We start from the raw sequence: 27,264 nt of genomic DNA on the forward strand, positions 1-27,264 counted from the left end.
ATAGGCTGTCGTCAAGCCTACCAAAGATAATTCTTATCTTGGTCTCACTAACTAATAGCAAGGGTAAGAAAGGGTCGAACCCAAGAGAGGCGTTAAATCAACCACCGATTACTACCGTTTAAATAAGCTAAATGAAGTTGAAATTGGTTTGGTCTTGAGTAACTTCTACTAGTTCAATTCAACTAAAGCTAAGAGGAGATTAACAATATTTAGAGGAATCTAGGGCTCAGGTTATACCACTCAACTTCATCACAAATCACGATTAGCATGCAACAATCAAGGTAAATTAAAGGGATAAATTAAGGGAAGTCATCTAAGGCACCCAACTACTCTCTCAAGCTAGAGGGATTACTTGAATCATGAATACGACATACTCTCGTGGTTACAAAGCATAAAGCAAGTGTTAAAGCATAATCACGATGACATAAACATTCCCTTGACCGGAAATTCTTATTCTCATGGCATTTCAAGTCAATTAAGCATAAGGGAGCTAACTCAAGTTCATCTCCGATCCTTCGTTGAGAAAGCTTGGATAAATAGTTCTAGCAATGGCCATATACAAGAACTAAGCAATTAAACCACTTAAGTTCAACTAATTAACACCCAATAATTACCCAATTATTACAGGCAACAAGTAATTAGTGACTACATTGAGGGTTTTACCCAACCCCTAGAAAATAGACTACTCACAATCCATGGTGAAGAACAACCTAACAACAATATCTAAGTTCAACATAAATCTAACAAGTTGAGAAAAATAGTAAGAACAAAGTAGATTGAACATGCAACAACAATAAGCAAGATTAAGAAGGAAATTAACGATTCAAAGCAATTAAAACTGAAAATAAAGAGCAAGAGATAGAGGAAGAAGTTTACTAATGAAGCTTCAAAGTTGAGAAAGTGTTGAAATTGAGAGTACAAACTTCAATTAAACTACTTCAATGATTGAAATTGAGAGAAACTACGCTAATTAATGAGAGTTTTTTTTTAGCTAACTAAGGGCCTAAGGAGACTAAAAGGAAGAAGAAGAAGTCCCCAAAATAAAAACCAAGGGTCGCCTTTATACTCCCCAATGTCACATAGAAAATTCCGTAAAGAAAACCGGGTTTGCATGCGGGAGCACCCGCTCCTACAAATAGGAGCGCCTGCTCCTAGGCGTGGAGCGCTCGCTCCGACTACTCTTGCGTGCCCGCTCCTAGCTGCAGCAAAAAAGGTAGGTTGTTGGAACTTAGGGAGGAACGCCCACTCCTCCTTAGGTGCGCGCCCAATCCTCACTGCATCAGAGGAGGCAAAATGTTGGAGCTCGATTAGGAGCGCCCGCTCCTTGACTGGTGCACGCCCGCTCCTGGCTGGGAATTTAGGGAGGTAGATTGTGGCGCTTGAGGTAGGAGGGCCCTCTCCTCAGGGGGCTGCACGCCCTCTCCTCTTGTGCTTTGCTTCCAATATAGCTCTTCATGCTTATGCTATATAACCAATTTATCATTACATCTACAAACACGAACACACACATAAAAAAAGATCGGGGAAGCCAAGAGTTATAATCATGCACAAAAGGAACCAAAAAGGGATAAAAGAGGGAAAAATAACTACAAAATTGTGTCAAAAATACCATGATAAGTGGACAAATAAAACACTTATTAAGACTCCCTTCTCAAAGTGAAATACATGTTAACTCTATGGAAAGTTAACTCGACAAGTGACATGATCGGTGGAAACCGAGCTCCCTTCAGCACATTGTTAAATGTTTCAGAGAAGTTTGTAGTACATATCCCATATCTGCGACCAGCGTCGTGAAAAAGAGACCACATAGTGAACGGGACTTGAACAATGTACTCCATGGCCTTGGTACACGCCTCACCGATGAAACACAGATCAGCTTGAAGTTTCTTTCCTGCCTTTGGTACGCCGCAGCCTTGAACACATCTCTCATTTTGTTGCTTCGCATGTGAGTCTTCAAGTTAGAAGCTATGTGGCGAACACAAAACCTATGATAGGCTCGCGGCTCGGTGAATCCAACGTTAGGATCATTCATTGCTGCAATGATCCCAGGATGTCGATCAGATATAACGCAGAGGCCATCTCGTTGCGTGACATGAACTCGAATGCAGCCTAGGAACCAAGATCAGCTGGAAATGTTTTCCCCTTCAACCATCGCAAATGCTAGCGGAAATACTTGGAAGCTTGCATCCACACTTGTAGCAACCAACAGTGTTCCTTTGTACTTCCCGTACAAGTGCGTCCCATCAATACAGATAACAAGCATACAATGTTTAAAACCGTCGATACAAGGACCGAAGGCCCAAAATACTCGTTCAAACACTTCCATGTTGCTGTAGTATACACCGTCCACCAGAGCTTTGTGTTTCCATACGACACACGTTCCCGGGTTTGACTGTTGGAGTGCTTGCATGAAGTGCGGAAGTCTGCCGTAAGAAATCTCCCAATCCCCAAATATTTCAGCTATTGCTTTCTCCTTGGCATACCATGCTCTTCGATACGGAACATCGAAATGAAATTGCTTGGAGATGAGTTCCTGTATGAATTCAACTTTCAAGGACGGATCTTTCCGCACAAAGGACTTCACATACTCTGATATTATGGACGAATCCAAGTGCGGGTGATCAGTAGATAGTATTTCAGTGACACAGTTGGTGCGGGCCTTTGCAGGTGACTAGGGTAAAGCCACACAAGTGCTCACTTGATTTGGTACCTCGTAGCATCCAACCACATTTCTTCTTGCACCGCAAATGAAGGACACTCTCATTTGATGTCACTATGGTGTAGAATTGATTCCTCTGTATGGAATACATTTTCACCATTTCTTGAAGCATTTTCTTACTTTCAAAATACATCCCTTTCTCAAATTCTCCCCCGGGAACAAACGATGTATGGCTACCCGATTCGGCCCAATACTGATCAACTTTATAGTTCTCGTTTACCTGACTGAACCAAGGTACGGGAGTTCTAACCAGGGGCTCGCCAACTTCCATGTGTGCAGGGTCAACATCCATATTCTGAAGTCCATCTTCCTCCTCTCCGCTTTTGGCCTCATCATTTGTATACACATCATACACAGACAATTCGTTATTCACAATAGTTTCAAGATGATTTGGCACAAGTTGAGACGACGATGCTTGAACATCATCTTGCATAGGCGAATAACTATGCAATTGCACTGATGAAGGTGTGACGGTGTTTTATGTTGAAGGCCCAGCTTGGCCGGTCATTGCCACATATGCCCCCCCCATGTACAGGTGAAGCTATATGAGAACTAAACGGCATGTGAAATTGATCGTCATGCAGTATTTGACTGAAAGATCCCATCTCATATTCAGTTGATGGAATGTCGTGTGTGGGCACTTGGAAGGGCTATGCGTTGTAACCGGAAATATATGTAGATTGTTGTTCTCGCCGAGTACTTTGTTGGGTACATAGGGCACCATTTCTACATATATCTCAGTGGGAACACCCTTCATTGCAACAACGCTCCTCAAAGCTTTCAAATGTTTATTCGTAGAAACAGGTAACACTTGAACCCCATTGCCGGTCTCAAACCTCATTTTAATGTTTAGTTCAACATTCCTTGGGTTTGAACCAATACTACTCTGAACCTCGTTCATCAAATCATTGAAAGTCATGTTCGGTTCAAGTGTTAGTGGTTCCATATTTCCTCCACTATACTCGACACGGGGTCCATCGAACAAAATTTCACCTCCCCACCGGCATAACAAAATACATTTTGTGCAACCATATTCTACACAACAACCAAAACACATTACACTTAAAGGCACTAAATCATCCCTAAATCTCCATAATTAAACAACAATATACATACTTTTCAAAATAACACAACTTAGAAGCCCTAAATCAACATTAATAAACACCAATGTAGGTTATCATAATCACTCAAAAATCAACAATTATCAACCATTATCAACAATTATCAACATTATCAACAATTATCTACACTAACAATTCAACATTTCCAACAATTTTCTACACTAACAATTGAACAATACCAACAATTATGAACATTAACAATTCAACATAATCAACAATAACAATTCAACATTATCAACACTAACAATTCAACATTATTAAGATTTTAACCACAATTCCGAAAACAAAAAAACCATTAAAAAAACCCTAGATTTTAAAAAGCAAAGAAAGAGAGCGCAAGTACCAAAATCGGGGTGATGTGGGCTACTCGGGGCTGTCGGCGGCCGGTGGTTGGCAGGCGGTGGTCGGAGGGTGGCGACGGCGGATGGGGGGATTTGGGTTGCTTGATAGAGTTTTAGTGAGAGAGAGATTGGGTTAGGGGATTGAAATGAGGGAATGTGAGGAAGAACAGGGGAATGAGAGGATGAAGATGCTGCTTCTGTGCAGCGATAAAAACGCTGCCTGAGGCAGCGTTTCATTAAACAGGTAAAACGCTGCCTCGGATAGCGTTTTACCTTATTTTAATTTTTTTTTTCCACAATTCCAGCTTAACAAGTTACGAATTTTTTAGCGTTTACCTTATTTAATTTTTTTTTTCACAATTCCAGCTTAACAGGTTACATATTTTTCTTAAAAAAAAAGTCAAAAGGTAAAACGCTGTCCTAGATAGCGTTTTACCCTAGAAGCTTAGTTTGGTAAATAGTTTTGCCACGCAACCAATTTGCAAAATTCTTTTAAAATTAGACTTAATTTGGGGAAAAATCCCTTTATTCTTGCGAGAATTGGAGTAGTACCCTTTTAATTTTTGTATAAATTCTTTAGTTCCAGCTAAAATTCAAAGATCCAATAGTTTTTGAACCTTGTGAACTCAAATCGTGAATGGCTACAAGAAAAAAAAAAATAAAAAAAAAAAAAAAAATCAAACATCCATTTGCCTTACACGAAGGATACGTGTTGGAAAACCATCAAACCCAAAAGCCCAAAAAGACCATTTCAGATTACACATGACATGACACACACAAAAGGACAAATTAATAATTTCACACATCTCAAGACCAAAAAAACTCCATCCAAAACAAAAAAGAAAAATTCCCAAAAACATCTCATTGGCTAAAGCGGTGTTTACCACCATCCACCACCTGTCACCACCCTCAAAACCACTACTGACCACCCCACCAAAATTACCAAACAACCCTTCCACCATAAATGCAAAATCAATCATGGCTGACTTGTACTCCCACTATTTTCACCACTACTACTCGTAGTAAACTACCACAAACTCCTCCTTCCTTACAATCTCCACCATTTTCAAAATCAAAACCCAGAAAATCGAGAAATTTAGGAGAGAGAAAATTGAATCACAGTAGAATTTTTAGGGCAATGCCTGCTTCTTGTTCGTCCTCCATTGAAGCAGCCTCTGGTGGCAATCTTCGTAATTTTAAGCATACTCAGGCCTCTTTTCTTGCTTCTCTCATGCCCAAACGTGAGATCGCCGCCGATAAGTTTCTCGACGCTAATCCTCACTACGACGGTCGCGGCGTCCTTATTGCTGTTTTCGGTATTTCTTCTTCTATTTTCTCTCTCTTTTGTTTTCCGATTGAATTTGTGATGCATGAAGATTTGATTATACGAAGTACTTGATTATCAATGATGATTGATCATGTCATTTGATTTATAATAAATTTATTTGGTTGCTTTTTAGTGAAATGATGATTTATTTTTTTCGGATTGCTGAAACATGAAATTATTAAATTTTTTGTTGCAGAAAGTTTATTATGATTTGGAAAAGGAAAATAATTGAAATTCTATTGCTAATTATTGTATTACTTTCACATTAAGAGTGTGTTCGGTTCGCTGCATTTTCACTTATGTGAACTTATTTGATCTTACTTGAACTAATCCGAAGTTATTAGAACTTGTATTTTTTGTAAATTGAAATTGGCGAACTAATTTCACCTAATCAACCCAATTTGTATTTTTTTTTTGTTGATATAAGTGGAAGTACAGGGCCTGAATAATAGGATTAAGCTCAAGTTTATTAACTATGATCACAACTCTCTCGCAATTAAGGATATGTGATGAATTTACTATGAATACAACTATTATTGTTGAACCATTCTTACACTGTACATGTCATTCAGTTAAGTAGGAGGCATTTGGAAAGTTTAATTATAAGCCATTGCAAATCTAAAAAGGAGATGAAGTAACTTTTTTGGATATCCCAAAATAGTATTCCTTCGTCTCTGTTTAAAAGCTCTAGTTAGATGTCATTTCTAGGAAACTAACTAGAAATATCAGGTGTGTCCTTAATTATTTGTGCAATTCTTAAGAGTAAGCATCTTATTATGAACCTATGGACCAAACCTTGTGAAAAATGTACTATATTGTTTTAAATTGATATGAATAGTATGGGACTTCCAAATAGAAATGTAGCTTATTAAATTGGGATGGAAGGAGTATATTTGACTTAATTCTTGGATGGACTATCTGTGAAGTTTGTGGTGGTTTTGTTTTTTTATTACATGACATTCCATAGCTTTCCTATCATGATGCAAATTGAGTAATTGCCAAATTATGCTTATTGGTGTAGGTTTGTAGTCAGGAGTTATAATTGATTTATCTGCTTGATTACCGCCATTTTCATTTATTGATATTGAATGATTGTCTATGATTAGATTCGGGGGTGGATCCGGCTGCTGCTGGTTTACAAGTAACTTCAGATGGGAAGCCAAAAGTTCTAGATGTCCTTGACTGGTATATCTAAAATCTCATAATGTGAATGAGGATATATTTATTGTGATTTTTTTTTTCTCTCTTTCGTTTCACTTTTTGCTCTTTGTGACTTTCTAATACAACTAAATTTAGGGCAGTAAATGAGAGGCAAAGGTTGGGACTGTTGCCAATATTTGAGAATTTGAGTGCTATGTATTTAGTTGATTTCATTTGTTGTGGTGATTTTATTCTTAAATATTCATCAGGTTTTTATTATATTTAAAAAAAATTACAAAAAAAAAAGATGATAATTTGCATTTTTCTTTTTGGAATCTAGCTAATGAAATGTACATTTTCTTTACATAATTTTAGTACTGGTAGCGGGGATGTTGACACATCAACTGTGGTGAAGGCTGACGCAGATGGCTGTATTTGCGGAGCTTCAGGTTGGCTATTTGGTTCTGATTGGCTATTTTGCAATACTATCAAATAGGTTCTGATTGGCTAATATGCATAATTCATTCACTCTATTTTATGTACTGGTTAAATAACATATTTGTGGAATTGTGGATTGTAGTCATTGTACAAACGTGTTTTAATCCTAGTGTGTTCTGTATGTACACGTGCACTTGTGTGTGTTGAAGAAAAGAAACCACATTGTCATTCTGATCAGACATAGCATTAGCTCAATTTCTCTACGTGACATTTGCCTTGTGGATTTTTGATGGACAATGCATCCTTTTATTTTTTGGACGGATTTTTATTGACTTCAAAGTTGTGAACAACACTCAAGATATTTTGGGGCACAAGACATTGTGCTTTGATCATGTGATAATGGTGCAAGTACATGAGCTTATAGCATTTTCTTAATCTTGTAGAAAGTATACAAATTAGTTTTGTGATGCAATGATATTTTTTGCTTGTGGATTGATTTGAAACTTCAATATCTTTGATTCTAGTTTCCACATCATTTAAATGGATACATCGATGTTGATTATCATCAATTTATTTTCTGTTCTAGAATTTATAGATTTTTCAATCATCAGGAATTCTCAGCCTTATTTTTTTTTAAATTCTTTTTCATCATCCTAGTTATCCCCTCCTTTTTCCAGCCGGTAATCATGTATCCTTAAGTTTATCTCAAAGTGGGTTAATTATCAATTATATAAAGCTATTGAGTGACTACAGTATATCATAGGCTTCACAATGTCACATTATTCCGTTGCTACCTTGAACTGTCCCACACCCAGCAAGGATGGGTTATCTGTTGAAGTCTTTGGATTCAAGTAGTTTCTTTTATGATGAAATATTCAATTTCTTTCTTCTGGGTGAAAATATAAATAGGAGCACCATTGGTTGTGAATTCCTCGTGGAAGAATCCTTCTGGGGAGTGGCATGTGGGTTATAAACTGGTTTACGAGCTATTTACTAAAGATCTGACATCCCGTCTGAAGGTAATTGCCTATTGGAACCCTTTCCCAATTTTTTTGGACTGATAAAGTTTTTATTTTTCTGACTGCAAAGAGCATTTATTCTAAAAGCATTTCTGTTGTGGACAGAAAGAGAGAAGGAAAAAATGGGATGAATTAAATCAGGAAGCAATCTCTGATGCAGTAGAGAAACTCTCAGAATTTGACCAGGTTCTTTCGTGAGACATGCTTTATTCTTGAAAGAGGATTGGTCTGTAGTTGTTGCACCCTGCGTATGTTTCTCTTTATCTTAACAGGGCTGTAGTTTGTGGAGGCTCTTATTTTTGTATCAAAGATGATATACAGCTGTCCATTACTTCAATTGGCACTTAGTGAATGTCCCCCTCCCCCCAAAAAAAAAGAAAAAAAGAAAAAGAAATTTTGCACGGCGTTTGCCTAGTTCCATTTCCTTCCATAGAAAATCATTTTGTGTTTCTGTCATTTTACTTCCGTACGCTTTGATTTTTGGATACTGATTTATTTCATACGTTAGAAATCAAGTTTAAATCAATAAATTAAGAATATTCTAAAATCCATTTGGGAATTCTCACAGCTATCTATATTTGCTTCCAAAAGCTTTTGTGACATTATGAAGCCTATGATAAACTGTAGTCAATCAGCTATATAAATTTCATTTACTGAGATGCGTTTAGTTCTTCTGTGTTTTCATCCTCTTCTCTATTGCAAGTTTGAGTTTGGAGTTTGTGTGTAAGTTAGCTGCTCAAAGCTCTTACTGCAGAAACATACTAAGGTGGAAGATCCACACCTAAAAAGGTTGCGTGAAGACCTCCAGAACAGGGTAGACTTACTACAAAAGCAAGCTAATGTAAGTATAAGGTCTCTTACTTTTGTGTGTGTGTGTGTGTGTGTGTGTGTTTTTTTTTTTTTTTTTTTTATAATTTTATTTATTTTATTATGATTTTCAAACATGACATTTTTGTTTTAACTTGACATATATGTGTCCAGAGCTACGATGACAAAGGACCTGTTATTGATGCTGTCGTATGGAATGATGGGGAGTTATGGAGGGTTGCTCTTGACACTCAAAATCTTGAGGATGAACCAGGCAAGGGGAAACTCGCAGATTTTGTTCCCCTCACTAACTACAGGTAGCCATATAATTAGTCTTCTAACTACCACATCCAGGATTTAAAAGATCTCCTGTTATATTGTATTCTTTTCCTATAAAGAAAAAAATAATTATCACAAAAGAAGAGAGTGTAAAATACTGGCCCTTTTTATTGGTTAGTTTGCTATCAAGAATTTAGAGTCTGGACTTATATTTTGACTTATTAACCAACACATATCCTTCCGTTGTGCTTTATCTTTTATCCTCAGTTATGTAAGTGTCTGATTCCTTTTTATATGCTGTCTCCTTTCTGGGTTGTGTAGATTCCGCTTATTGTTTGTTGCGTTGACGTTATTGACAATTTGCTAGTAGTTGCTCTATTCAATGCTCAGTATTGGGGACTTTGGGGAGTTTTTTGAAGGTCACAATAACACTCGAAGCCAATCTAGTATTTTGATGTATGAGCTATCAATTAGGAAAGGGCACATGTATGCATAAGTTGCCCAATAATGCGTTCTCACTTAACTCGTTGTGTTTGGTAGCTGATTTACTTATTTGTCCCTTTGGCATGTGATTCAACCCCCAAATTTTCCTCCAATAGGTAGCTGAATTAGACTTTCCTTATGATCACATTGTTGTTTTGCTACCATCCGAAACACACAGGACGTTTTTATAATAGTGGGTTTCAAGTTTTCAACCACAAATCAATTACAACCAACACATGTCCATTGTCTTTCTAGCATATATTTTCCTCATGGCATCATGAGACATTTCATAGGAGGTTGTGCATCCTAAGACTATATAAAATCTATTATGCTTAAATGCGTGATATCTTAGGGCTTTCGAAAAGGGAGGTTTTCCTTGTTAGTACAAGCTGTATATGTAGTAGTAGTAGTAGTAGTAGTAGTAGTAGTAGTAGTAGCATAAAATCTGGTAAATATCATTAGGTGTTACATGTGCATTCGCTTGAGAATCATAACTTCCTTGTTTCGTTTAGCTACTAATGTATTTAAGCATCATCTTGGCTTGCAGTCCCAAGTTTTAGCTTTCTTCATAAATTATGCTTTTAAGACTCAAGTGGGGTTGTTCTGATATGATTGTTACATCTTAGCCCCTTTATGGGCTCCTAAAAAATTCTTTGCAATAACACTTATCATAGCATCATCTTATGATTGTTCATGTGTGTTCTAATCAAATTAAGAGGGCAAGGAGTCTTCTAATAGAAAACTGATAAAAAAAAAGTATCTTGCCCCAAGTCTGGAATTTTTTTTTGTAGAAAAACACACATTGAAGAAGCAAAAACTACTGCTCTATCCTGCTAAAGTGCTAAACCTCCAACCCTGAAAAATATCATCATTCTTATAGCTATCAAAGTTTATATCTCTATGTTGCTGATGATATGACAGGATTGAAAGGAAATATGGCATATTCAGCAAACTAGATGCTTGTTCATTTGTGACTAATGTGTTTGAAGAAGGGAATGTTTTAAGCATTGTAACTGATTGCTCCCCTCATGGAACTCATGTTGCTGGGATTGCCACTGCTTATCATCCCCAGGTTGTGTCCTTTTTCTATCTCATTAGTATCACTTGCATTTCACCATCTAATAGTGATGGGAAATTTGGCTACTATAGGAGCCCTTGTTAAGCGGAGTTGCACCTGGAGCTCAGATAATTTCCTGTAAAATTGGTGACGCTCGCTTAGGTTCAATGGAGACAGGGACAGGTTTAACCCGAGCTCTAATTGCAGCTGTGGAGGTGAGCTTTTGAAAAAGGAGATCTATAGCTTGTGTTCTGCATTTTTGATAAAAAAAATATAATGAGTAGCTAGATTAATTTCTTGTGACTTTTCTAGCTTATTCATTTGATGGATAAATTGTTCTTATTATAATTGCACACTATTGTATTCCCTTTTCATTTTTTGGGTGGATCAAGAGAGTACTCTGGGAGAAGTATAATTAAATCCTGGGTTTGTATTGTTTCTATTTCACGTAGAGGTGGGGACTCTCTTTAAAATTATGAGTTACTTAGCCGTTTCTTTCTGGATGTAAATTTGTGCTGCATTTAATCTTTTGATGTTATCAATGACTTTCCATTTGGTTCCTTGCAGCATAAATGTGATCTTATCAACATGAGCTATGGTGAAGCTTCTTTACTGCCAGATTATGGTCGCTTTGTCGATCTAGTTAATGAGGTTATTTTACTACCTATTGCTATTTGATACTATGTTTTTCCAATTCGTCTGTTCTTTATTAAGAATTTCAGCTGCCATTAATCAACATATATCTCTGACATTTATATTCTCTCTTCTGATGACATGTGATGCCCTTCTTTGCTAATCTAGGCTGTCAACAAGCATCACTTGGTATTTATCAGTAGTGCTGGAAATGAGGGGCCAGCTTTGAGCACTGTAGGAGCACCTGGGGGAACCACATCAAGCATAATTGGAATTGGTGCTTATGTTTCTCCTGCAATGGCAGCTGGAGCTCATTGTGTTGTTGAACCTCCGAATGAAGGGCTGGAGTACACATGGTATGATCCAGTGATTACATGCACTTTTGCTAAAATAGCTGTAATAGTATTGTGTCTGATGTCAACAACATGAATGATCTGTAATTGTTCGGACATGTTGTAATTGAAGTATTAAAAGGTGTGATTGGATGAATGTGATCCAGGTCTAGTCGAGGGCCAACTGCAGATGGAGATCTTGGTGTGTCTGTAAGTGCTCCAGGAGGGGCTGTTGCTCCTGTTCCAACATGGACCCTTCAGTGCCGAATGCTCATGAATGGAACATCAATGTCATCTCCTTGTGCTTGCGGTGGAGTTGCATTACTCATTAGCGCAATGAAGGTTCCTAGCACACATTAGTTAGCTTACTAGTCATTTTGTGAGGGTTTGTTTACCACTTTACTGATTTCTCCTTGAATATTCTGCTGTCTTCAGGCCGAGAGTGTTCACGTTAGTCCATATGATGTGAGGAGGGCTATTGAAAATACATGCGCTCCCATAAGTAGTTCGCCAGAGGAGAGACTAACCACAGGGATGGGGCTTATGCAAGTTGACAAGTCAGTGTCTCCAGCGTATATCTGTGATTTTTATCAACTAAGTTAATGGTATAAACTCTAATATGTATTACAAATCTATATTTCTTCAGGGCATTGGAATATGTTAGACAATTGAGTGACATTCCCTCTGTTTGGTACGAAGTTAAAGTCAATTTATCTGGAAAGTCAAGTAAGTCTCCTTATTGTTTCTTCCCAAATTTTCGCTCCTTAAAGAATTTGTGAATTAATCTATCCCACATTTCAAATGATTGTGATAAGTTATATTAGATATGTGACATTTACTTATCTTCAATTATTTTATTCATTAATCTGGCAATTATTTAACAATCTTGAGATTAATTTATTGACTTCTAAGGTCTAAAATTTTATGAAAAAGTTTAATATGTATGAAAGCTAAAACTAGAAATTACAAGTTTATCCAAATCGTGGAAGGTCTGGTGTATAAGACATGGTTTGAGGTTATCTCCTTGTCCAATCAAAGTTTGACTTGGGTTGTTTTCTTGAGTTTAAAAGCTCCCTTTTTTAATTAATTGTATTACATGTATATATATAGCTGTTAGACCGACTTTTGCTGATTAGGGTTGAGTTTCTTTTGCTCCCACCTACAATACATGCCTGCTTCATTCTTGTCACAAATTACAATGTATTCTTTTGTCTTTTTCCGCTGTATGCTTGGCACCACTGATTGCATCACCACGTTCACCAGTTCACCACTCCTTGACAATGCACACTCTCTTTTAGGGGCCATGATGCCTTGACAAGCACAATACAAGTCCTTGAATGATGTGCCTACAATTATTAATGTGACTCCGACCAAACTTTGGAAGAAGAAGAGTGTTTGATTCATTGTTGTATGGTTATTTCTCTCTTTCTGGTGCTAAATATATCTAGGTGCCTTCCATTGAGTTATCAAAAGTTTATTTTATGCATATGATTAGTTTTGGAAGTTTATTTTCTTTGTCACTGATACCACTTGACAAACCATGCCAGCTCTTCATTTCCGTGTAATACTAATGCACCTGCCTACTAATTAGCATGTATGACACTTGCACTTGACAGATTACACTTTATTTGTAATTTTTAACTGTTAACTACTTTTCGGGTTTTGTCATTTTTATGGCTACTTCTGTGCTGGTTAAGTGTAATATTCACTTTACTTCAGTTTGTACCAAAAGCCTAAGTTCACCTTTTTGGACTGAAGCATAACTAGGATAAGTGGTGGGATATATTTATGTTTGCAGTGACTAAAGCATGGCTGGGTACTGTGATTGGCCTTTTGTGATGCTAAACTTTTGATATCTGTACCATTTGGCTGTCCTTCACTTCTTATGCATTATCCACATTTTCTTGCAGCACCCACATATCGAGGTATCTACTTGAGAGAGGCTAGTGCTTGCCAACAGGCTGCAGAGGTGAGCAAAAATGAATGGGAGTTGTAGTTTGATGGACTTTTTAATTGACATGATCATCACTCTGGTATATGTTATATTCTTCACCACCTAGCATGAATCTTGCCTTTGGCAGGTCTAATGCTATTATCAGTTTAGTTTCATATTGGGTTTAAAATCTGCAATATCCAGATATGCCAGGCATGAGATGCAATGAGATGCCAACTTCATTGCCTGGGATGCAGTGAGGACAATGTGGCACATCCCTCTTCTTCTTTAGTTCTAATGCATCCCAGTGGAATAGACTTTTCCTAGCTAGCTTGGATTATTCCAAATGTATTGGCATGTTTCAGACTTATAATCTATACAGTTAATTTGTATATGCTTCAAACTTAGAATCTAATACCGCGCTCTTAACAGTGGACAGTTCAAGTTGCTCCAAAATTTCACGAGGATGCGAATAAGTTAGATGATTTAGTTCCCTTTGAGGAGTGTATTGAGTTGCATTCCAGCGACACTACCGTTGTCAGGGCTCCAGAGTATCTTTTCCTAACTCATAATGGGCGTAGTTTCAAGTTAGTGTCTACCTTCATCCTTGGATCCCCCCCCACCCCCACTCCCCCCCCCCCCCCGGGTTTCTTTTTATCCTCTTCTTTCACTTCAGTTTCCGTCAACTCTGTTTTGTTATTATAGTGATTTCCCCCCTTCCCTTCTATTGTATCTATGCATTATAAACATTTAGAGTTTCTGAGACATACCTCGCTCTGTTATTAATATGAGCTTAAGTTATATTTTGCATTAGTATATGTTTGTAGGTCAAGACTTGAAGAACTTTTGGACAAGAAAGTGTTTGGTTTAGAAATAGAGGTTTTGAAAAGAGTTCTAGAGTAGTATTCATTTAGAGGTTTTCTTCAAGTTGATGTTGATTGAAAAATGTCACGCTTTTATTGGAAGAATCAGCCATTGAAATTGCACGGTTGGGTTATTTTAGCTAAATTGATTTGAATTTTAAAAGAGCTGCTTTACCTCTTTTATGGTTATCTAGCCTCTCTCTCTGTGTGTGTGTGTAAGTGTGAGAGCTATTAGTCAATTGTTTAGCTAAATGATTTGAAATTTCAAATAGAGCTGTGTTTTTTTTTTGGTTTGTGGGGGCAGGGGTTGACAGTTGACTTTCTGTGTAACATAATGAAAGGCTAAGTTACAGAATGAGCTCCTTGCCCTTCAAATTTCTTGTGGAGTCTTTTGTTTCTATTGTTATCTGCCAGCTCATCTTTATTTACACTTAAGCTTTATGCATTTGTTTTCAGTGTGATTCTACAACTATGTTTGTAAGCTGGAATATCCTTTTTCCTACAGTGTAATTGTTGATCCCACAAATCTTGAAAGTGGGTTACATTATTATGAAGTCTATGGAATTGATAGCAAAGCACCTTGGCGTGGGCCTCTTTTCAGAATTCCAGTGACTATTACAAAGCCTATGGCTGTGATGAATAGTCCACCATTGATTTCTTTTGCAGGCATGCAATTTTGTCCAGGTATCGTTCTTTCTTCATTCTCATTTTCCCTGCCCATCCATGGTTACTTGTCAAAATTCTCTCTCTTGTGCTAGTGCTTGAGCTGTTCAAACTCTATTTTCCTGTGGTATCAGCATTGATTTGTTGAAGTCGATTGGCTGCATCTTACGGATGTACAATATAGAATCTGAACAAAAGTTTTTTTTTTGTTTATGTTTTTTTTTTTTTTTTTTTTTTTTTCTTATAAACTCGAATGTATTCTTAGTACAACCAGGTGCAGGTTTTGCTGCTTTATCACGAAAGTAATCTAGACGACCAGTTGTAGCCAATTATGTGTTCATATCTTGTAATCTCATGTTGTGATCTGGTTTGGGTTTCATTGTATAAGAAAGCTATCCTAAGCTGCACCAAAGATACCGAGTTGATATTAGCTGGCATAAGCAACATGGTAAACCCTTGGCATAAATAGGCGCGCTGTTGACCCTTTTCATAGGTTGTAAGTAAAGGGGAGTTATGGTACTAAGTTTGTATGATTTAATTATTACCAATTTAGGGTAAAGTTGCATTACCATTGATAGCTTGAGGCTTATCTTGCAAAATAACATTAACTAGATGACAATAACATCATAAACATTAGAATAATCCCAAGATCATCTAAATAAGAACTTGAATGACATTTTGGATGTTATCATTATTGCAATAATCTGGATGCAGGATCAACTAGGTTTGATATTGAGTCAAACAAGCTAGCAAGTTACTTGTGAATAGTTGTGAACAGGATTGAATTGAGTTTTTAATTGAAAATGAATTGAGTCGAACTTGACTAGTTGTTTTAACAAAGCTTGACTTGCCTTGTTGTCTTCCCTTGCCAACTATTATCGCTTAGTTGCTCAATCTACACCATAAACTTATAAGAGGCTGCTAAATTTAAGAAATTCTGATAACCAATTCTGTTTCCTTATAAGCAGGTTATCTTTGAGTGAATATTTCATTTTTGTAAAGGGAGATTGAAGTGTTGTCTTTCCCCCTTTGCTTAGATGGGTTGAATGATTTGTGGAAGGTGCTTGAGAGGATTCAATTGTGTATCATCCCTCTAACCCAATGTATTGCTTCTTCAATTTTTGTGGATGTCCCGAAGTTAGTTGATGCCTGTAAATGATTGCCATTGAGCTCACTGAGCCTGCCTCTTGTATTGACTATGTACTTTAAACTATAAGTTAATTCATGTGTTTGTGAATCCCTTATAGTTGCCTTCTTATATAGTCGGTCGTGAGTTAGGGGCTAGAATATTGAGATAGAGGAAGTATTTGATTAGAGGGACAAGTATGAGGTGCAAAGACTTGTGGTAGGATGCTTAGTTGGGATATTGAGGAAAGTAGGCTTCAAAATTGAGTTATATCACATCAAGTTGGGATTGTTTTCTGTTTGCTGTGATTTTGAATGAGTTTGTTAGAATAATCTTGGGCAATGTACCTGTTACCAATTGTGTGTATTTACCTTAAAATCTTAAGCAACAACTTCACACTAAGGGCCATATGTTGGAGGACTTCTGTAGGCTTCAGATTGTATTATGACAAAGACCAAGTATCCGCGAGTGAGTACTGTGGTTTTTAATGTGTTGCATACTTCATGGGAGTACCAAAAAAAATATTCACTGAAAAGGACTGCATTATCATGAAGAGTGTTCACCACTTAAGCAGGTGCTGGCATATACAGGAGTTTCATTAACATAGAGGTGGCAAAGATGTCTATTTCTGTTACTACTAGATTTTCTTTATCTTCTTTTTTTATATACTATCTGGAGTCTTTTGACTAGTGTCTGCTTTATGACATGGTTGAATGTACATCTTGCTCTTCCTAGACTTAGCAGTAGCTCTCATGTAGGTGGTGATTCGCTGATTTCCATTGTATGTTAATACTCCATATCTTTCTTGATGGAAATATAATTTGGTGGGTGCAACTATTTGTCCCTTCTACATGTACATGAAGCTTTTCAAACACTTCTGCATCCTTTTAACTCTTTATTTGTATTTTCTTTTCACATTTCGCTAGGTCATATAGAGCGGAAATATATTGAAGTACCACATGGTGCTACGTGGATTGAGGCAACTATGCGTACATCTGGATTTGATACATCTCGTAGATTTTTTGTTGATGCTGTACAGGTTTGGAGAAATGGTGTCCGAACTATTTGGTCAGTGTCCTTTTTCAGAATCCAAAAACCTATTTGTGATCTATATCTGGTTCAATGTGTTTGCAGCTTTCTCCCTTGAAAAGATATATGAAAACAGAGAGTGTGGTCACATTCTCATCTCCATCAGCTCAGACATTTTCCTTTGCTGTAGAGGGTGGCAAGACAATTGAATTGGCTATAGCTCAATTTTGGTCTAGTGGAACAGGAAGTCAGGAATTAACAACTGTGGACTTTGAGGTATAACTATTATTCTTATCTATGCAAGTACTATAGTATTTATGTTTAAAATTTCTTCCTGGACCTTGGCATTCATTCTCAAGATTATACCTTGATTATTGCCTGTGAGTACATTATGTCAACAAGTCAAGTTGTAATCATTTTTGTGATGTATTATCGATTTTGATCATATGGAATATGCAGTACTACCAGAGATTGATTATGTGCTTGAAACAGTCAACTCCACCAGAGTACCCTCACTCTTCCTACCCTCATCTCATGTTTATGAAAGAGATAGATTGACCATCTCCAAATAAAGTACTTCCAGCAAAATTAATTCATACCAATCGCCTAAGTTTGTTCTTAGTTGTTCCCAAGACAAGATAACCCAAATTTCAAGGCTTTGTTTGGTTAACAGTGGATTGATCACTGATATCTTCTAATTATTGTGTTTGGTAGTGAGCGGTTTCAAACTGTGGATTGGCTCCAAAATGCTGATTTGAAACCACTGGTTAGAGCAGCACTTTCAATTAGTGTTTGAACTTTGAGAATTAAAAAGACAATTTTACCCCTTCCTCCAACTTGGCTACTACCCTGATTCTCGCTACTCCTCTCGCTATTCTCCTTATCCTCCATCTATAATTTATCCTCCTTTTTTATCTAAATAAAAAACTTATGGTAGTGTATTCCTCAAACCTTTTGTTTCTGGTGAACTCCATGAAACTTGAAAGATTGCTCACCAAAAATGAGGGGAACAGTATTCTCTACCTCCGTCAGAATTTCGTATCAAGAATATGCATGCATGTGACATTTCTCAATTTGATAATCCAAGTTTTGCTCATTAAAAAAAAAAAAAATAAATAAATAAATAAATATGAGTTATGTCTTAGTATTATCATCCTGGATAACACTTTTCTGTTGATGCAAATGTGCAGATTGCATTTCATGGTTTCAAAATAAAAAATGAGGAAATAGTTCTTGGTGGGAGTGAAGCTCCCACAAGAATAGATGTTGGAAGTCTGCTATCGTCTGAGAAACTTGTCCCCTCAGCTACTCTAAAAAAGGTAAAGATTGTCAAAGGCGTGGAGAACTAGAGACAGAGGTTAGTGATAATTGATTTCAAATGTGATTTTATTTGTTTGTAATATGCAGGTTAGAATTCCATTACGACCAGTGGCGACAAAACTTCGATCTCTCCCAACAAATCGGGACAGGTTGCCATCGGGGAAGCAAATATTAGCTCTTACATTAACGTGGGTTTTACATCAGTTTATACACACCATTACCTGTTTTTATTGGATTGATGTTTTTGTCTAGTAACTGTGCCTTTTTTGCTCCACAGCTATAAGTTTAAACTCGAGGATGGAGCTGAGATAAAGCCTTATATCCCTTTGCTCAACAATCGCGTATACGATACAAAGTTTGAGTCTCAATTTTATATGATCTCAGATGCGAACAAGGTCAGCATTCTTGTTGTGTGTCAGTTTGCTATGTTTTTATCTTTTGTCTTTACTAGAATATCACGTTTTTTTTTTTTGGTTCCTGATATAAATGTAAGTGTTGCTAACATAAAAACCTTGATTTCGGTACTGTATTATTTTACTACTTGAAGCTAAATTATGGTTCGGTTGATGATCATTTACGAAGTGTATTTTTATATCAATGCCCATTGGCTTTGCTTCAAATCTCTGGACATTTGTCTTGTTTACCCAACATTCACTCCCCTTTCATGTGGTCTTTATGTGGCTAGCGTATTTATGCCTGGGGTGATGTCTATCCAGAAGCTGCAAGTGTGCCAAAGGGTGAATTGACCTTGCAATTATTTTTAAGGTAAAGAGTTGGTGTTCATTTTTGGGCTGCAATTATTATTTGAAATTTTTGGTCATAAACTTTTGATTTTTGAGCTGAAATCATTTTGACATTATAATATCTTCAGTGTGTATTTGTCGCTCATGTCGTTTTTGTTCTTGCTCAGGCATGACAACGTACAACTATTGGAGAAAATGAAGACTCTGGTCATTTTTATTGAGAGGACTTTGGAGAGCAAGGTAATATTGTTTTTTCTGTCTCTTCTTTTTGGAGCCCTTTTTCTAGGCATTCTAGCATCAATAGTCTGGTACCATGCGGTGCTTGCCATCTTAAAGAGTTCTTATGTCTGAGATGCTTGCTTCTGTTTTCTATTTTGATTCAGGAAGTCATCCAATTAAGCTTTTATTCTCAACCTGATGGCCATGTTACAGGAAGTGATAACTTTCAGTCTTCAATCTTGGTTCCAGGGTATGCTTTCTCATTTGAGATAATATTTTCCCAGTAACCATCTTGGATTAGGTTCCTTTATCTTTTTTGCTACCGTGTTTACAGATCAGAAGAAGCTTTTTATGTTGGTCCTCCATCCAAGGACAAACTTCCGAAGGTATTCTTAAAGTTGTGACTTTGTAGCTTGTACCGTTATAATCTACTGGATTTGCTCATAGCTTAGTTGCTGCAGAATTGTCCTGAGGGATCATTGCTGGTTGGGGCAATATCGTATGGAAGAGTATCTTCTTCCAAGGAGAAAAACGGAGGAGACCCTGAAAAGAATCCTGTTCCTTATCAGATATACTATGTGGTTCCTCCCAATAAGGTTTGTTAACTATGCTTATATATTTTAAATTATGTAATTTTTTGTATGTATTTTATTTTATGTGGTGTAATACCGAATAAATTCTCATATTAAGTCTAACTTGGTCTCTTAACTTTACTGTACTTACTCTCTGACAGACTGGTGAAGATAAAGGCTCAGATCTTTCTATATCAACTAGCAAGAAAATTGCTGAGCGGATTGAAGAAGAGGTATCTATGTAAAATAATTATGTCTATACATGATACTCACTGATACTTTTTAAACTATTGCTTACTTCAGCTTTCAAATTATTAGGTTAGAGATGCAAAGATAAAAGTTTTAACAAGCCTGAAGCTGCATAGTGCTGAAGAACGTGTGGAATGGAAAAAATTGTCCATATCATTGAAGGTAAAATCTACTGATTGCTGTCTATGTAGATATGAGTTTAGGAATATCGGGAGTTTTCTCATTATGATGCTTCTCAAAGGTGTGGTTGTCTTGGTCTTTGTTAATATAAAATGTTATATGGTGTCTGTTGTTTGGCAGTCTGAATATCCAAAGTACACTCCATTACTTGCTAAGATCTTGGAGGGTATCCTTTCTCAAGATAACATTGAGGACAAATGTTGCCATTTGGAAGAGGTAAATTTTTGTGTTTGACTTGGCTTCTGTTTTGAATGCTCGTTTTTCCATCCAAGGTTTTTACTAAACTGTGTCATAAAATTGTAGTACTCTTTTCATCCCTTAATAAGGCCCATGTTGTTGTTCAATTTTAAGGAATTGAGTAAATACCATGATTTTACATCTCTGTCATCTTTATGTTATTTTTTTTGGAACTGCTATGTTATCATTAAATTTAATACTCCGTATAAGAAAGTTTAAATTTCAAGTTGCTAAATCTAGAAAATTGTCTATCATTTTGGGATTAACTAAACTACGAAAGTAGCCTATTATTTAGGGGTGGTGTGACTGTGTGAGTAACGTTGATTTGCAGAAAGCTCTTGCTTTGATTGTGGGTGTTTTGGAAAAGGTTTCTCTATCAATCTAGAGTAGTTGAGGAACTGTTTGTGCTCATTTGAGTATCCTTAAGTGCTGCCTAGATGCATTATAGGGATTTGTTTATACTCCTACATTGATAGTGTACTTCCATCTTTAAATATTTTTTCTTACCCTTTCGCTGTTATTGTTAGGTAATAAAGTAAAGTTAATCAACCACTCATTAATTACGATACTAAATACTTACTCTGTTCCCCTAATATTTGCAACAATTACTGTTTTAGGAAGTTCCACAAATATTGCAACATTACCATATTTGCACATGCTTTCTCTCTCTCTCTCTCTCCTCGTCACATGGGTCCTTGTCTTTATTTTTCTCTATATCTCTCCTCATCTTAAATTCCGTGTCTTGCCCCTATGTTGCAATATTAGGGGAACGGAGGAAGTATTTGGGAAAATTTATCATAGACAATCACTTTGGACTGGACGGGGTATCCATTAGTTCACGTAAGATGGGATGCTGAGGGGGGGGGGGGGTACTAAGATGAGAGAAAAATACTATCAGGGGTATAACAATTGGAGCCCCCTCCACCACCACCCCCCACCCACAATTATGAAAAGAATGATGATTTGGTGATAAAATGATATAAAATAATGATACAAGTATTGGGGATGAGATAAGTTCTATAAGAGAATAAAATTTATTGGGTGCTTAGCCCCATGCCCCCATCCTTTATGGAGAAGGTTAAGCATTGGGGACGGGAGAGATTGTCTATTGTGTATTCTCTTAGAGGAAGCTGAACATGTATATTTGAAATATTAAAAGGTTTCTGCAAGCAAACTTTTGGTGTAGGTTGCCATTCAAAGGGTATCCGACTATTTTATGACAATTTTGTGGTTTTAATTTTTGGAAGTTATCCATGATCTATGTAGACATTGGAATAAAGATTTTTTTCCTGATAGGGGGTGCTCGTAATGTTGCTGTATCTTTAAGATAAAAGATAACCAATCTATTGGTATGGCTTTCCAGCACTCTCTAGTTTACATAACTATAAAGGAAATTTGAATTTTGAGGACCAATAAAAGTGTCGTTTCCGTTTTCTTTCTGAAAAGGGTTGCTGAAGTTAGCTCTTCACTGAGCATTCTGTCAAATATGAATTTTGGATAACCAACTATCCAAAAGATAATCAACAATGGATCCATTGAATTCAATGGATTAAATTATTTTTCTTCCTCGGTTATTTTTTTTTTATTTTTTTTTATTTTAATATTGCATCACTTGCCTTTGGAGAAGTTTCACAAATATTGTACCATACCCATTTTAGGAAAATATTTGTGTTCACAATGCAAATACTCAATATATCCTTACTTGCTAACACTTGTTTATTTAGTTTAGGCTTGCAATCACATGGGCAGTTTTGTATTTTCCCTTTCTCTCTCTTCCTTTTCCCAACTACCCAAAATCATGTGCCCTTCTCCCATGGTGCAATATTAATAAAACGGAGTAGGTAACAATTCTAAGAAAGTAAAGGGATCATTAATCTAGCTTTTTAAAAAATGTATGATGGAATTTCATAATTTTCTCTTGCTGAGAACACCCTTTGGAAATTTCACCCGGTCCCATAACTATCCATAATATTAACATGGAAATGTTAGAATCAATATTTATCTCCATAATTCATCAGTAGTTGATAAGTTGGCTTTCAGGTCAAGTGTTATGCATTGTGACAAATGATTCTCATACCTAAATTCCTTTTGCATTCTAGATCTTCCGTATCCTAGGCAACATTGTTGTATAACTTTTAGCTTACTACATAGTGCTTTGTGGCTCTTAAATATTGCTTGACCATCTTTGAGCTGCTATTGTAGGTTATTAAAGCAGCTGATGAGGTTATTGATAGCATTGACAGAGACGAGCTGGCCAAATATCTTTCACAGAAAATTGTTCCTGAAGATGAAGAAGAAGAGGTATGCTGTGTTGAAATTGTCAATTGTAAATATGAAAGCATAATATAATAGTTATTAAATATTGTGATGTTGTAGCCAATGGATTTTCATGGGACTTTGTCCCTAAAAACATTGTAAATCATTATTGGGATCACCCACACAGCCTATTAGTTTTCTTTTTAGCTGGTTGTCCCCCAGTTCCTATCATTTCTAATGTTGAAGCACTTGCATGCATTTCTTATGCTTTGGTTCTGACTTATATGTTACCTCATTCCTTTCTACGTGGTGCATTTATATTGGCTCTATGCATTTTGGTTACCCCCATCATGTGAAGTGTTGGTAATATGCTGTTACATGTTTCAGAAAAACAAGAAGCAAATGGAGACAACACGAGACCAGTTAGCCGAGGCACTTTACCAGAAAGGATTAGCTTTATCGGAAATTGAATCATTGAAGGTCAAATATTTCTCCATTTTGTTCCTTCAACTGTGCTTTAAATGCCTTCATAAACATATAACAAATTTTCTTTGTTAAATTCAACTAAATTTCTTTGTTGAATTCAACTTCATAGTTTGTAATTGGCTGCACTTTTGTTGGTTATCAAAATTCAAATTTCCTTTTGTAATAGCTATATAATCTAGAGGGTGCTTATCTGAGCTTGCAGGCGGAAAGAAAAGCAGAGGATTTAGCTAGTGATCAAGTCGGAGCTCCTCCAGAAGCCCATCAAAATTCATTTGAAGCAACATACAAGGAGTTAAGAAAATGGGCTGATGTAAAGTCATCTAAATATGGAACTCTCTCAGTGATTCGAGAAAGGCGTGCCAAAAGGCTGGGAACAGCTCTGAAGGTTCGATTTTTAATCTTGCTGATTTGATCAAAGATATGCTTAATATCCGTTCTCATTGGTTGTATATGTGTCAGTTTTGACCTGACTGAAATAGACCTAATCTTAACCCAATTAACACAAAATTAATAGGACTTAGGCTCCGTTGCCCTCACCTTTCTTTCACTTATTTCAGGAAAAATAAGTTTTGATGATAAGTTTGGTGCTAATAGCTTAGATAAATAAAGTTTAGGGATAATGATTTAAGTTTGTAGCTATTAAGGGTTATAATTACCCAAGTTCAAATCACTAAGTAAATTTCAATTAGTTCAAATAAAGGTGAAGAGAACACATTTTAATAAGGATTGATTTTGCAATAATCTTAACTGAACTATGATTGAACCAATATTATCACAATCCGAACAAGATGTGGACCAAATTGATCTTCTGTTGATCATAAGAACTTGTCTTCCATGTCTTCACACTGAACTATTTCTAATCGTCAAAATCTAACACTCCAACAACTCATAGCTCAATTGGATTGAAGGAGTCAATACCCATAATGTTAAAATTTGTAGTAACATATTTTTGCTGTGACTGAAAGGTCAAGACCCTAATATCTCATCAACTAATTCAAAGAGAAACATTTTGAGGGTTATAATTACCCAAGTTCAAATCACTAAGTAAATTTCAATTAGTTCAAATAAAGGTGAAGAGAACACATTTTAATAAGGATTGATTTTGCAATAATCTTAACTGAACTATGATTGAACCAATATTATCACAATCCGAACAAGATGTGGACCAAATTGATCTTCTGTTGATCATAAGAACTTGTCTTCCATGTCTTCACACTGAACTATTTCTAATCTTCAAAATCTAACACTCCAACAACTCATAGCTCAATTGGATTGAAGGAGTCAATACCCATAATGTTAAAATTTGTAGTAACATATTTTTGCTGTGACTGAAAGGTCAAGACCCTAATATCTCATCAACTAATTCAAAGAGAAACATTTTGAGGATACTGGATCACCTCATTTGAGACTGCTGTCGGATATTAGTTTCCTTTTTTGTCCCTTTAAGATAATTTATCTGCTTCAATGCTCAAATAGTCTTAGGAAACTACTCGACTAGCATGATGGCATCACATTTTTAAAAAGGGGTCATTGAACAGGACAGACTGCAGCGATTCTTGTGGGCAAATCATTGAGCTAGGGATCTAGAGTCTAGAGACTATTCTAATTGTTCACTTGGATTAGTGGTGGCGCACAACTTCCAGGAAGGACAACAGTTACAGCTGACATTCTTGTGTGAGGTGTATATCCCAACCTGCCTTGAGAAATCCTATCCTAATATTACAATAAACAATCCCTGATATATAAAACTGTAACACCCCCAAAATTATTTAATTGTAAATCGAAAACCAAAAGAGTATCAAAGAACTTTTATTATTATAATACTATTACTCCTTATTTAAATTAAAAACACCAATGCTAACCCAATAAACCTACTAGTCACAATTTAATCAAAGCAATACTACAATTTCCAATCATAAGGAACTGGCTTTTATTTTCTAATGACTAATAATTTCCTAATAACTACAGCTAAACACAAGTAGTATAATTTCAAGCATCATTTTCTCCCTTGCTACTCTGAGCTTCATCTTCATCCTCCAAGTTATAATCATAATGTTGTTTTGCTCATCATTGCTCTCTCGAGGGATCCATTCCCCCTTGTAACAGTACTTGTTATTTGGTTCTCCATCAATGTATAGGTCACTATACTTTCTTTAGCTCCGCAAATGGTCCTCTCCCATGCAGACTGCAGAGTAAATAAAAGGATTTGCGATCGCCTCTCTGGAGTTTACTCCTAATTACCCTCATCTTTTAAAACATCTAAAATCCATCAATTCTTGGCAAGACATGGGTTTACTTGATCATACAATTATTTAATTACCCTCAAACAGAAACCTAATCCATTTCATTCTTATTCTACAAACCCTTAGAGCACAGATCATTAGGCACCTTCTTGTAACTCCAAATTGATGGATTAATATTGAATATCGACCCTCATGGATTATGGTCACATGTCACCACCAAAGCTAAGCATCAGCTAAAGAGAAAGAGCATAAATATATGAAATTTGGCAGTCACTGAGATGGGAGTTTGAAGATCTCGATTGGAAACTTGCAGAAGGATAGTCAAATTATTTGGTGCAGATGCCCGCTGGAAAGGCTTCTGCTCATTGGCAGTAGCCACCTGTAGGGTATGGGGTTTTTGGTGGACAGTTTTACCTCTGGTTAACAGTGCTATGTTTTCATTTATAAAAATGATAATGTGCTTGAAAAAAAAAAATTCAATTTCTGAAATTATAATTCCAATAGTTAATATACTTGTGGTTGTCATTGTGGTGCATCAGGTGTTGAATGACATCATCAATGAAGACGGGCAACCTTCAAAGAAGAAATTGTATGATCTTAAGCTCTCCTTGATTGAAGAGATTGGATGGGAACACATAGCTTCATATGAGCGACAGTGGATGCATGTCCGTTTCCCATCAAGGTTGCCTCTCTTCTAAGGTTGTTTAAAACCGGGCAACATGTTGCTCTCTTTACCAATTTCAACAATCCACTATTGCCACAATTAATACAATTGTGAAGCAATTGTAGGTTTAGGGTTTGTGGAGTAAGGAGTCTGCTTGCTATTGTACTCTTCAAGTAGTTCTTTCAAGGGGATTTTTAGGGGGTTTTGGGGCTGAATTTCTATATAAGAATTTGAATTTGTAATAAAAGTTACATTCCTTTCAGTAATGCATGCTTATTGAATCTTTGTTGTGGTTTAGGCGGCTTATTTTTTGTTGTTGCTCCTAATCTAGAGATCAAACTCTTTTGCGCTGCATCTTTCAGTCTGAAACGATCCACTCGGAACACCTTTTGAATTCCTCAAAGGAACCTCAGTTGCTGCAAGCATGCACCATTTTGAATTTGAATTTCATTTGCTCGCGGTCTTTATACAATGTTCCTGTGATATGGGCCATATGGCACACTTTTTCTACGATGTCAAGGGACCGTCCCAAGAAAACCCCTCTTGGAAACCCTTGTTCAAGAGTATGAAATTGGTTAACACGCCAAGAGAGACAACAATTTGCCTCCTGATAACGTATGAATCCGTAACCTTTACGGGACTTGTGAACTCCCATGTCATACTCATTGGCGATATAAGATGTTATCGATCATCGCTACATAAGAAAATAAGACAACTATTCCTGAGAATTAGTAAGTTTGTTGCATGCAATATGTTTGGGCTAGTGTGAAATTTGTTGGGCAAAT

The 27,264-nt window shown here is 36.5% G+C and overlaps 1 protein-coding gene across 1 annotated transcript; it reads left to right on the top strand.

Moving 5' to 3' along the window:
- Positions 1-5,115: 5,115 nt before the first annotated feature.
- LOC110697052 (tripeptidyl-peptidase 2-like) lies at positions 5,116-26,776 on the top strand. The gene is made up of 34 exons (XM_021874387.1): positions 5,116-5,497; positions 6,615-6,693; positions 7,024-7,097; positions 7,996-8,105; positions 8,211-8,291; positions 8,860-8,946; positions 9,087-9,229; positions 10,596-10,746; positions 10,824-10,946; positions 11,299-11,382; positions 11,533-11,720; positions 11,864-12,038; positions 12,132-12,253; positions 12,343-12,422; positions 13,607-13,665; positions 14,062-14,216; positions 14,998-15,176; positions 17,208-17,320; positions 17,416-17,586; positions 18,501-18,629; positions 18,718-18,818; positions 18,908-19,025; positions 19,316-19,395; positions 19,541-19,613; positions 19,757-19,842; positions 19,927-19,978; positions 20,054-20,188; positions 20,326-20,397; positions 20,483-20,575; positions 20,714-20,809; positions 23,033-23,131; positions 23,474-23,566; positions 23,775-23,957; positions 26,355-26,776. The coding sequence occupies exons 1-34, from the start codon at positions 5,146-5,148 to the stop codon at positions 26,511-26,513; spliced, it is 4,095 nt and encodes a 1,364-aa protein (XP_021730079.1). The 5' UTR covers positions 5,116-5,145; the 3' UTR covers positions 26,514-26,776.
- Positions 26,777-27,264: the final 488 nt, after the last annotated feature.

This window comes from Chenopodium quinoa, unplaced genomic scaffold, assembly GCF_001683475.1.
Source record: "Chenopodium quinoa cultivar QQ74 unplaced genomic scaffold, ASM168347v1, whole genome shotgun sequence".
Lineage (NCBI taxonomy): Eukaryota > Viridiplantae > Streptophyta > Magnoliopsida > Caryophyllales > Amaranthaceae > Chenopodium > Chenopodium quinoa.